Consider the following 13,164-nt stretch of genomic DNA (forward strand, 5'->3'; position numbering starts at 1 on the left):
TTTTTGATATTTCCTGGCCAGTCTTACCATTGAAAGCTTTGAACTGTAAAAAACGCTCAATTATCTCCCACTGATCGTTCTCCTTGTTTGCAACATATCTTAACAAAATCACATTTTGTTCCATATGAGAAATATCAGGAGTTGCATCACAAATCACAGAATAATAAATTGCGTGCTCGCTTTCCCTCAATATTTCTTTCAAGACCTTATCACCACAGAGCTCGATAAATTCATTTTGTGATTCTGGGCTGAGGTAATGTGTCATTCTTGCACCTGACTTCTTCTCTGACACTTTTTGCAAATGGTCACTGAGTAGAGGATCATAATGAACCAACAGCTCTAATGTGCCAAGGAAGTTACCATTGCGAATATCACCTAAATTGTGTGGTCCCTCTGAATGGTAAGTTTCTTGATGCCAAAAAAGTGTGACATCTAATATTCTTTCAAGAATTGTTTTGTTTCTTTCAACTTCCATCTGTATTTGTTTTTGCAAGCTGTTCCTTTTGCTTCTATCAAAGAATACTTCAGATTTTTCCACTTAAGGTAGCATGCTTTGTGTGCCTTACTGCTTCATGGTCAGGGAATTTGTTGTACATTCTCCGCCATTTTAGATCTGCTGTTTTGTACCCTTCTTTAGAGTTTAGTGCACTAGTTGATGTCTTTCTGAGGTCATCCTGTGAAAAGAGTATGCATGGCATACAATATAATGAATCCATGCTTGGACTGTATCAACCAGTCTCTCTTCTGTTTCTCTCGCCCATTTGCTGACTTACTAAACTGGAGATACTCTGGAAACTTCTTTCCTTCTGAATCGTTTTCAGGTCTGTCTCACTGGCAGTGGCTAGCTTTCTAACGATCACCTCACGTTCATGATCTGTAATGCACCAGGCAAAAAGTGTGGCAATACGACTCTATCATTGACAAAAGAATGACAGAGGTCAGATGTAGAACCATAATTATTATCCTACAGAAACACACACAAACACAATTAATTATATTTGTGTACTTACTGTTACCATTTCACAAAACCATACAGTAATGTTCACGCTTGGCTATATGCACTGGTCGGGTGACGTGCCTATAAAGTAATATTGTACAATGAGGAGGATATAAGAGACATTAATAATAATTATGGTTCTACATCATTCTTTTGTCAATGATAGAGTCGTATTGCCACACTTTTTGCCTGCTGCATTTTCGGCACCTTGAAATGACAAAGGCAAAAAGGTTTTGTTGAAAAAACAAATGGTAATCAATAAATACAAGTATTGCATTTGATCTAAGGCCTTGTGTATTTATAGGAACCCATAACTTATGTACTAGGCAGGGTTTCACAGAATCTGGAATCAACATTAACTTGTGTATGTGTATCACACTGGCCATTGTAATATAGCACAAGAGAGAGGTTGGTTGGATAACCACACAGCTGTGGTACAGCCATAGCCAAGAAGCTGAAGGTTGATAAATTTATTATCTTCAAACTGATGGAACATTGGTGTAGCTCAATTCAATGCAAAATGCAGAGTGGTAGATAACACCAGCGCAAACAGTCAGAGTGAGGAAATCCAAGGACATCTTCAGTCAAATAGAATCACTGACCATCTCTCGACCAATCAGAATATAATAGATAATTTGACTGGACCTGACTGTTGTATCAAAATGATCTAAATCAAAGAGAACCAATTCATCTAAGGAAATAAGTATTTGCCTAATTACAAAAAAATTAAGAAAGTCACTTAAGTTCACTTTACCCTTTTTTTTCTGGGTGAAGGGTATGAAACAGAAAATAAAAAAAACTTTACAGCATGGCATTGCTAACTATAATGTCATCAAAAACCAATTGGAATCACCTAGCAGTGCCAATAAGGCTCTGGGAAGTGTTTTTGTGTGCCTTTTAGGTAGATAGTCCACTAGTTTTACATCAAAAACTACATAGTGTTTATTTAAACCATAATTAATTCAGCATAAGAGATTGGGTGCAAGAAAATTTACTTTACCCTTCTTTCTTTTTGGGGGGTTTGGTTTGGGAGTCTGAAAATTGCTGGGGCTGTGGCTGGGTCGGGACCTGGAGCTGTATCTGGGGCTGATGGTTGTCCGGAGACTCTGAGGGTTGGTGCTCTGTTGTGGAGTTCCCAAACTAACATTAACTTAACTAAACTTAACTGTAATTAATTCTGCATAAGAGATTTGGTGCAAGAAAGTTTACTTTACCCTTTTTTCTTTTTTTGGGGTTCGGTTTGGCAGTCCGCAGCTAATTTGCTGGGGCTGTGGCTGGGTCGGGACCTGGGGCTGATGGTGCACCGGAGACTCTGGGGGTTGGGGCTCTGTTGTGGAGGTCCCAAATTAACATTAACTTAACTAAACTTAACTGTAATGAATTCTGCATAACTATAAAAAATGGCTGCAAAGAGAGTTCATCTTACCCTGCTTTCTTTTGGGGGGCTTTAGGATATGCTCATGCTGAGCCTTATTCTGGAGCTGTTGGATATGCTGGTCAGGCTGGGGCTGGAGCTGAGACATCTGTTAAGAAGGTAACAAGTTGACATTAATTTTAATCTGTATACATTAAAGAAATATGTATTTAAAAAAAAATATAATTTAAAAAGTAATGTTCTGCATAACCCTAACCTTGCTTTTAAAGTAAATACTCATAAGCCTTCTTCATGGCATCAACAAAAGGTCTTGCGTCCTCAGTCAGTGCCATTCCAGCACTTATATCGCCGACCCATGAATTTTTTTTTTTCTGCCAAGGTTATACCAAGGTTACACAATTCACATCAACATCACTTTTTGTCGAGGTGACATGTAATGTGATCTGATGAAATTCATAAGCTGACCCATTTCTGTCATAGAAGTCCGTTCTGCAGCTGGAGGGTTGCAGGTTCGAGTCCAGCTCTGCCTGCCCCCATCAAAGTGTCCTTGAGCAAGATACTGAACCCAAAACTGCTCCCAGTGTGCAGGTTTGCACCTTGCATGGCAGCAACCGGTGTATGCATGTGTGGGTGAATGCAAGGCATACATTATAAAGTGTTTTAAGTGCTCAGAGGTATGGAAAAATGCTATATAAATGCATTCCATTTACCATTTTGTGAGTGGGAATAGAAATTTAATTAGAAACTGGATATTATTTTGTCAACATTGATGCGATTCTCTTTCTCTTTTCTTAGGAATCTGCTACAAGGAAATTGGTCACCATTATTAGAAAGCTCATCAGTTGCATATGTTAAATGTATCTGTTATAAGCGAATTGAGAGAACATGAGTAATTTTGGGCACAGTTCACATCCATCCAAATGTCGTCCTGTTTAGGATAAGTCAAGGTCTGTGGGATGCATGCATAGCGTGAAAGGAAAATTTTATAAAACTGTAGATTCAGTGACAAGATGACAGAATCTTTGACCAACCAAAAGGAAAACTCCAGCGTAAATCAACCCATATCCCTATTCCTCGAAATCAGTGAGTGTTGTCGTTAGGTAGAGAAACAAGAAAATTTGATACAACAAGAATCGAATAGCACAATGGCAGTTAACGCTAAGTAATGAGTTTCAGTTTTCTGTGATTCAGTTATGGTCAGCTCCCACTTCGCAAATTTGGTCTATGTCAATTTTCTTTGTTCCTGTTCCTACTGACAGCATTCTGTGAATCTCAAGCAACAGAAATATGGGTTGATTCATGCCAGATTGTTCTACGCAGTTAGAAATTATAATGTTGATTGTTTGATCATAGGATAGTATTGATGGTAATGTAATGTAATGTGCTTTGAGCTTCATATTGACTACCATCCAATTCATGAAGCATGAGTACTCTTGCTGCACTCTGCCTCAATCTTTTTACTTTTGCTGAGGCTTGCATAGCAGGCGATGCAGCACTTCCTAATGGCCTGGTTCTCAACCTGGCAAGCAGGGCAATGTCTGAATATTGGCTTTGTCATTCTGAAATATACAATACACACACACAAAGGCTATTACAATATTTTAATATGTTACGATATTTTGAATTAAGCACATTTTTAAGGCAAACAGGTTGTCATACAAATATAACCACAACAAACACATACAGAAATAGCCTAAAGGCACATTCAATGTCAAAATTAAATTCATTTAGACCAACCCAACTGTGAATGGACACTGTTGCCCTACTATTAGGCTTGGAATAAGGTCTTTATTACCGTCAAAAATACACAGGTCTGAATGGTTTCAGTCATTGAATATACATGTGGAAGCCGTCTAACACAAACAAAGCCATTCTTGAATGAAACACTCCCTGTCATACCAAAGGCACTGGGATGGCTTGATAGTCTCAGGTTATCTACTGTTGATCTAAAAATTGGGTAGGTGATGTCAGTCAGGGAAATTTCACACTATGAAAGAAAAAAAAAACACTTACTGGATTACCAATGATGAACTTCATCAGCAATTAGGGTATATTTTAGCTGGACTAATTCCATGTCTTGAGTGATTTTAAACACTCTTAAATAGCCACGCTCTACAGTGTATACATCATCCAAACAAACACAGCATTGAAACTCCTGGCCGAGAGTTTTGTTAAACGACACCTATTCAGCTTTCGACTGAAGTACTGAACAGTGTTGTAGAGTTGAACACACTAGCCTAAAGGCCTGTTCACACCGGGACGAATATCGCGCGCGATTTTCGCCGACGTTTAACGCCTCGTGACTAAACAACGGCCAATGTGTCAATGTGAGTGTGCACACCGACGCGAAAAACGCAAGGCGTAAAAGCGTCATTTTTTAAAAAAACGCCTCGGGTTCTGTTTTTTGGTTTGACGCGCCGCGTTAAAAACTGGCCGACCAATAAGATTGGCGCATTTGTTCACGTGTCTGGAGCTGCTGAAGTCACAGTAAAACACGACTTGGTGGCGCTCAAGCACAAAACAGTCTTGCCGAGCACACATTGATACAAAGACGACCAAGAGGAAGTAAGTAGACAAAGAAGACCCCTACAAACTATCGGTTATGGGTGTGGGCTATGGGTGCTCTGCCACTTCTTGGCCATACCAATAGTTGTGTAATATTTCTGTATTTTTGCTGTTTTTTTTTTCTTTTACATTCAAGAAATATAGTTGAGAGTGTCTATTTCATAAATGTTTATTTGCACTACCATTTCTGACTACCATCTCTCATATATATGCCATTTCTAATATCTGCATTTTTTATCTTCTTTAACTTTATTAATATCATAAATATGTTTAATTGTACTACCGTTCAGCACCAGCGCCACATACTGTCAGGGAGTGAATTTGCACGTTCACTCTGCGCATTGCCAGTGAAAATCGCTTGGGTGTGAACACAAAAAAACGTCTCGAAAAACGCTGGCGAAACGCGTGCGATATTCGTCCCGGTGTGTACAGGCCTTAATGCTGCACTTGGTGAAAACACTATAGACCACAAGCTAGAGGCATTAAAATCCCCACAACCTGTTACAGACCCATGAATGGATTTACATTGAAAATCAATGCGTTTCAAAAACATTCAATACAATGGAAATGCATTTCAGGAACTTTCCTTGACTTAAACTGAAGGTGGGACGTGTGTTTAATCACATCTAGACAAGATAAGCTTTCTGAAAATGTATAGTTTATATGGATTTGAAGTTAGCTTACCCTATTCCCAAGATGCACGTAGACTAATCTTTAATGTTACTGTCTAGAATACTGTAAGGTGACCAGATTTCTGAAATGGAAACCAGGGACACTTCCATTTTTTTTTTATGTTTTTATTTTAAATTGTTGTGGGTCTCTTATATTATTACATTAATAATTATTATGATTTAGTTTGATTATTAGGATTTTTGCTCTGGTTTTAATACAATTTACCAAAATACTATTACAAGATTAATAAAGCATTGTAAAAGCAGTTCAAAACAATATGCTTGTTATAACACTATAACACAAGTATGACTTTACAAAATGACTTTACATTACAAAAATAAAACATAAGTATAAGATGATAAGACAAATAAAACGCCATTTAACAAATATTTTTTAACATTTTAGATTTAATATTTTACTTTTAACAATCTGTTTTTACAATACAGAAATTACAACTGTTTTAACTTTTAACTATTTTTAACTATTGTTTTGCATTTTAGACTTATTTTAAGCACAAAGTAAGTTGCACATGTATTATTTTTTACTTTATTTTATTATTATCACCTGTACCACGTGATATAGTTAAAAAATTAGTTCACTTTCAAATAAAAATTTCCTGATAATTTACTCACAGGCGCTTCTCTTCTGAAATGCTTCTAGTGTGAGTTGACCGCGTAGAGGACGGAACAAAACCTTAACGTAACGCACCGCAGACGTGTGCAGTGTAAACGAGGCTTAAAAAAGCATTGTCCGGAGTCCTCCACTGGGAAGCGAATATAGAGGCCGGACCTCTTGGAACTTTAATTGAATAGACCAAGCAAAGTGACAGAATCCTGACACTCAGGCATCGTTGTAAACTGCCAAATGAAAAAAATGTGGAGAGTTAGAAATGAAACGTCTAGATAAAATGTGCAATAAAAAAAGGGAAAAAAATGTATTACCATTGCATCATGCAGTGCAAAAAGGAAGTAGATTGACGCAGGCAGCAGAAATAATATGTGTAAATGTATATTATGAGTGAAAAGGGCAAGTTGCCGGTCCTGTTCACCTCCGGTAGGCTAGTAGATTTCACAGATCATAATAATGATGTTAACGACTCAGGGAAGTGTTATGGGTTTCTCCCTCGGCCGAAATCGCGTTCCGGCCCTAGTGAAAAAAAAGTATACTTTATTGTATTTGAAATATATTCCCTTTTTCTATAGTACACTGCAAATATACTAACAAAAAATGTACTATCATTAAATATATAAAAAGTATATTAGTATCATATTTTCACAAAGCAACTTTTAACACACTTTAAAATAATTGTACTTTAGTATATTTTCTAAAAATATATTTTAGAAAAATATACTTGAAGTGTAAGTTCAGTTTATTTTTTAAAAGTGTATTTATTTGCACTTTATAAAAATATATTTGAGGTATATTTTAACAGTGTGCTGAAAATGATCATTGTAACAATGCACTGAAAGTATATTTAAAAAATACATTATTTAATATCCTGAAGTTGTAGTGTATCTAATGTTAAATTTGAGTGTATTTTTAAGTTTACTTCTTCATCCTTGGAATTCATTATATTACTTGTGCTATTTATTTCAGTATGAATGCATTACAAGCCCATTTAGTATATGCAGTGTAGACTATACAATTTCCAAATATGTGTAAATGTTTATTAAGTTTACACTGGCAGAATCATTTTACAATCGTACACACAAATCTATATTAAACAACACACCAGCAGCACAAGTAATGCGAAAAAATATGTTGAGTGGTTAAACTCAAATGTCTCTTCAACTTGGTCTGTGACCAATCAGATTTTGTTGTTCACTGCCTTCAGCCAATCAGAGCTGCTGACGTCACGGTCGTCATCTGAATCCCCTCGCTCAGTCAGTCAGGTGAAGTATAATGTCGCAATGTATAATTTATTTAATAAAACACTGAAAGCGCAATACATCGCTCAATCTTGGGGATTCTGACCAGTTCAATCAAGTGACATCGCAGCCTGACCGTGATGGCGACGACAACCGGCTAATCTAATGGCCTACGCGATCCTGAAAGAACCGGAGAAAAGTGCTGCTATTGGGAGGTGAGTTGTAGTCTACCAGTTAACAAACTTTATTTTATTTTCTTTAACAAACGGAGAGCGATATTTCGGCTTGATATTTCCTTTTTGAGTTTTTGTGTGGTGTTTTATGGCACATGTTTGTATGCAGCACCAAAACATTCATATGATTGGTCAAATCGGCCCGTATTCTGTACGATATTAATTCATAAAGTGTTTTATGCTTGACTATGTACCGAAAACAATATCGACATGCCATTCTGATACAGTTCCTTGCTGCTAATCCTCATTTACTGTTCAAAAATAGTAGCCTATTGGTTCAGTGTAGGATTTTGACAGACTATTGTAAACGTGAATAAAGAGTTGAACATGCTGTCTTATATCTTTGGTATATTCTGTCAACAGATGCTGTTCTTCACGAGCCATCAGACACAATGAGAAGCTCATCAGAACATGGAATATAATGTGTAATTTGTATTTGTGTACAGAGGGTCACCATGGTCCAATATTTTTTTTCTTTAATGAAAAACATGGTAAGTTTTGCTGAATGTATATTAAGTTTAAATAAAAACCATTGGATTTGTCAATGAAATATGTCTCTTCATTATGTTCTTATATTTTATTTAATTTAGTGGCCTTGAAAACAAATGCATTCAACTTTGGGAAAATGTGTTAAACTGTATTTAAATGGTAGCACAACTGTATTGTGTGAGATTATGTAATTCAAAGTACAGTAGTCAACATTTGAAGTGGATCAAAAAAGTTAGGACAACTTTGATTAAAGGTTTTGATCCGCTTCAAATGTTGACTATATTATACAAAGTAGAAGTAATAACAAAGTGTATTGTTATTGACTGCAAAGTGTGTAATGTTTAATATTTGGAATAAGCCAAAGGTACTGAGCATACAGTATATACTATAATATATTCAGTGTATATTGCTTGTGTTTTGTAATGTACTTAAATCACAAATAAAGTGTACTTATAACACAAAGTGTACTCATAACAGAAATAAAGTATACTTATAACACAAATAAAAGTATACTTATAACAGAAATAAAGTATACTTATAATACAACGTATATTATAACAAAAAATATACTTTTAACACAAATGAAGTATACTTATAACACAAATTAAGTACACTTTAATATCACTAATCAAGCATGTAATTAGTCCCTACACAGACATATACTTAAAGTGTATTAAGTATACTTGAAGTTGTTCCAATTTAGTACACATAAGTATACTAAATATACTTAAAGTTGTATTTTAATACTACTTAATTTCAACTTAAATATACTTAGTACAAAATTAGTTGTTTCAAAATAGCACACTTTAAATGAACTAATCATTAACACACTTGAAATATACTAATAATTAGTCTTGCTGCAAGTATACTTAGTATACTTTTTTTCACAAGGGGGGGGGGGGGGGGGGGCGGGTAAGGGCACTTTCACTTTCGCGATCAAGGGGCAGGGGCTCTATAAGAAGAGGCGCTTACTTTAATGTGAGAGAAGAGCACACAAGCATCTCGACGAAATCAGCGCTGATACACAGACACCTGACAGTCTCAGAGACACACAGACGAAGGCTAGGGTAAGCTTCATGTGTACTTGTATTTTCTGGTCCACTGAATTCATAGGAAAATGAATTGATGCCGTTGATTGAATTCCCGACCCCAGAATTCCTGACTATTCAACATAGAACCAGAAATATGAATTATTTTGATCAACATGACATAAGCAATAAGGAAACAGCAGACAACAATCAATTTAATGAATGTAGGCTACCACAGCATTGGCAATTTGTTGATTTTTTTGTTGTTGTTGAAACTTTTGATGTGCACAAGTGAGTCGGTATAGAGGTTGAACAAGCTAGTTTTGACAATTTCAAATTTTTATCTAAGAAAAGTAGGTACCAAAACGACTGTAAAAAAAAAAAAAAAAAAAACATTAAGCCAACATGGCAAAGCAACCATGAGAGCAACTGATTATATTTAATTGTTGTCAATCGATTAAAAAACTAATTAATTGCACATTTTCTGTAATTAATCGTGATTAAACAAACACAACTTTCTTGAAATGGCTTAAACAACGTAATTTGTTGTTTTTATTTGATCAAAAATGTACCATTTGCAAATAATAATAATAATATTTGACCATTGTTTCCTCCAACTATAATCTCTGTGTAAATACACTCATGTCACCTCTGTACAGCATTAAAAAATTGTAAATGCAGTTTTGTATTAATGTATTGTTTTATTCTGCTATCCTCAGACCACTGAGAAGATGGCAGTTCCTGTGAAAATTATGTGTATCCTGATGCTGCTGTGAGTATATAAAAAACTGAATTAATGCATTTTTATGTGCTAAAATTGGGTAAGTTATTGTAAGTTCGGTTAATTAAAAAAAAGAAAAAGAAATCGAGCGTAGCATAGTGTTAGTCCTGGCAGGTCACGTTAGTCAAGCTCGCATCAGTTGACACTCAACTGATTCACATTTTCCTATAGGAATGCGACGCAGAATCTGGCAGTAAGTTTTGGAAGATCATTTTTAGTCCGACGGACTAAAGACGGACATTTCAGGATAAGAGATGGACTAAAAGTGAACTCCCACACCTTACTGCCAGATTCTGGAAGATAAATTCTTCAAACAGTGGTACAAGAGGATGTGCTGCTGGTACTTCAGGAGTCACTCTCAAGCTGTCTGTCTATAAGGCCTATAAAAACCCAGTCTTCATGTATTTTACAACACTTCAGCATGTGATTCTTATTAAGAGCGGGCCAATTTTTAGGATTTTTAGCTAACCTAAGTCTCTGAGATCCTGACACCTTGCACTTCTGGAGACTCCAGATAGGAGTGGCGCAATGCGACGCAAGGCGCAGCGCAAGTGTGTTTGCTAGTTTGCGTCCGGCGCCGTTCGCGTTTTCCCTTTCAGCGCCACGTCCTTAAATTAGTAAATGCATTTGCGCCAGTTAGTGTGCCCGTGGGCGTGCTGGTCTAAAAAAGAGGTGTGTTCAGGCGCCTTGCTATTTTAAGGAGCTGAAAATAGACTGTGCCATAGACCAACTCAAACCTGGTCTAAAGTCTAAAGTCAATGGCGCAATATTTTTTTGTTAGAGCGCGTTGGTAGAAACTGCGCCTCTGGGCGCGTCCACAGTGTGTGTTGACTTTGCTTATTACACACAGGGATGCGCATCACACAAACATGCCAAATATTAAAACCAAAAGGATTACAGGATTACAGTGTAAAAGAATATTATTGTGTAGGCTACATAAATATAAAAATGTAATGATGAATAGTCATTGCGTGTATTAGAATTAGGCTACCTATTTTCAATTCAGCCTATTACTACTTATAATGATGAACGAAATTGACTAATTAATTGAACAATCGTGCCAATACACACACATATATATTAACTGACTCATCGCGTGTACGCCATGTAAACAGCAATCCGCCATGGCGCGAGCGCATCTCGCTCTTAAAGGGAATGGGAGATGACACTCTGATTGGTTTATTGAACGTTACGCCCATTACTCATTAAGAGAATAGGGACAACCCATTTCAAAAATGCGCCCCGGCGCACGGACCGTTTTTCCGTCGTTAAAATAGCAAAAGTGGATTTGGACACGCCCTGAGTGCACCTGCACCGTGCTCTTTACACTTTGCGTTTAGATCGTTAAAATAGGGCCCATAGAGTTAACATTCATTAGTGTATACATGCAGGCTATTTGGTTTGCGGCGGGTCTACGTGTACACTCATTCACTTTACACATTATTGCGTATAATTTTGTGCTTTACCCTGGCTCACCTGTTAGGCTATCCAGCAAACATGAATGTCATACTATTCGTTAGATATTTGTAGAGCTGCTTCCCCTGATTCATTTGCACTATAATATGTTTTCCTTTGAAAAGCAACAGGATTGCACATAAAATTTCATTGTGCACAACTGATATGTCAGAGTTTCTGCCTGCTTTTTCCACTGAATTCTATTCAAACGTAGCCTCATTAAAACTTTTGGAAGAGCCTGCCTGCCAACCTGAATTTGATTTGTGTTTGGATTCTTGTAGTTTTTTACTCACCTGAAGTCTGTACTACTGTACAAAGTCTGTACTACTAATTCATATTCTGATTTTGTTCGACAGACTGCACAAGAGTAGTCAACAAGAAGTGTTTAATGATGGGAAAACACCCAATCTCCCTGCAAATTATTCAGTTGGCTGGATGAAAACTCTGGAAGATGAAAAGTTAATATCCACCATCACCATTCCTGGTACCCATGAATCCTTGGCTCTTTATGGAGGACCACCAGCAGAATGTCAGGCATGGTCACTAGAGAACCAGTTAATGGCCGGGATACGATACTTCGACTTGAGAGTGTCTGGGAAAAACTTGAAAATTAAGCATGGATGGATTGACCAAAAAACAACTTTCCCCGATGCTCTCGAAACAATTCGAAAATTTTTATCTAAGTATAAAACTGAGACCGTGTTGGTCAGAGTGAAGCCTGTTGACCCTGAGTTAAGCAAAGTTCCCAGTTTAGTTGAAAACAAGATCAGAAATGCTAAAGATATCTGGGTTAAGAAGTCAGTTCCAAGGATTGGTGAAGTAAGAGGAAAGATTGTTTTTGTTCAGAAAGAAAGCTTTAAGCTAGGCATTCTTTTGTCTGAAACTGACAAAAAAGGAGACTATAAAGTAACTAATGTTAAAGACAAAGAGGAAAAGATTAAAAAGCATCTGGAAGAAGCTGCCAATCTATGTAGAACAGGTTCTGCTCTGAGTCTGAGCTACTCGAGTGGCACGAGCTTAGGTACATATATGTTGATTCGTTTTTTGCCAAATGCATTGGCAAAGCAAATCAATCCTTGGTTGTATGATCATCTTGAAAAGGAATTTAAAAAGAAACCTAAGCCTTGTTTTGGGATCATAGCCATGGACTTTCCAGGTATTGACTTGATTCAAAAGGTCATCAAATTCCATAGGCTTACCTAAGATTTTTCAGTCTTTACTTTTTCCCATGGGTTTATCAGGAAATTAATGTTCTTGTTGCTTTCATCAGATAATTGAGAATGTTTAAACTTACAGATTATATAATCAATATTTCAGGTGTGTTATGTTATTTCAATAATAAGAATTCATTGTTGTCTCATGGGTTTGGAACAACATTAGTGTGAGTAAATGATGACAAAAGTTTCATTTCTGGGTAAAAAAGGTTTAATTCATGGGAAAACCATCTATGGCTCAACAATTGCCAGAAGTTTCAATTTTGATTAATTGGTGATTAATTTTTATTTTCAGTAATGAATTTTAATAATGGCTAGAAATATTTTTATATTTTTTAAAGTATGATCTAATTAAATGTTACATTTGCTAAATATTTTATTCATATTGTTTTCTTCACACAAGTTGCAACAGGCTGGAAATATAATGTCCATAAATGTATAAACACAGATTTGCTGGAAAATAATGGAATAAAATGTCAATTACTAA

General features: G+C 36.3%; 1 protein-coding gene and 1 long non-coding RNA gene across 2 annotated transcripts; both read left to right on the forward strand.

The window, feature by feature from the left end:
- Nucleotides 1–918: 918 nt before the first annotated feature.
- Nucleotides 919–6,878, forward strand: LOC125243692. The gene is made up of 5 exons (XR_007179086.1): nucleotides 919–2,109; nucleotides 2,245–2,335; nucleotides 2,449–2,531; nucleotides 2,853–3,046; nucleotides 3,168–6,878. It is a non-coding gene; the product is annotated as an uncharacterized LOC125243692 (long non-coding RNA).
- A 2,257-nt stretch (nucleotides 6,879–9,135) lies between these two features.
- On the forward strand, nucleotides 9,136–13,164 carry LOC125243524 (1-phosphatidylinositol phosphodiesterase-like). Its single transcript, XM_048153250.1, has 3 exons — nucleotides 9,136–9,266; nucleotides 9,947–9,999; nucleotides 11,820–13,164. Exons 2-3 carry the CDS (start codon nucleotides 9,959–9,961, stop codon nucleotides 12,664–12,666), a joined length of 888 nt encoding a protein of 295 aa, XP_048009207.1. The 5' UTR covers nucleotides 9,136–9,266; nucleotides 9,947–9,958; the 3' UTR covers nucleotides 12,667–13,164.

Source organism: Megalobrama amblycephala, linkage group LG13 (assembly GCF_018812025.1).
Source record: "Megalobrama amblycephala isolate DHTTF-2021 linkage group LG13, ASM1881202v1, whole genome shotgun sequence".
Lineage (NCBI taxonomy): Eukaryota > Metazoa > Chordata > Actinopteri > Cypriniformes > Xenocyprididae > Megalobrama > Megalobrama amblycephala.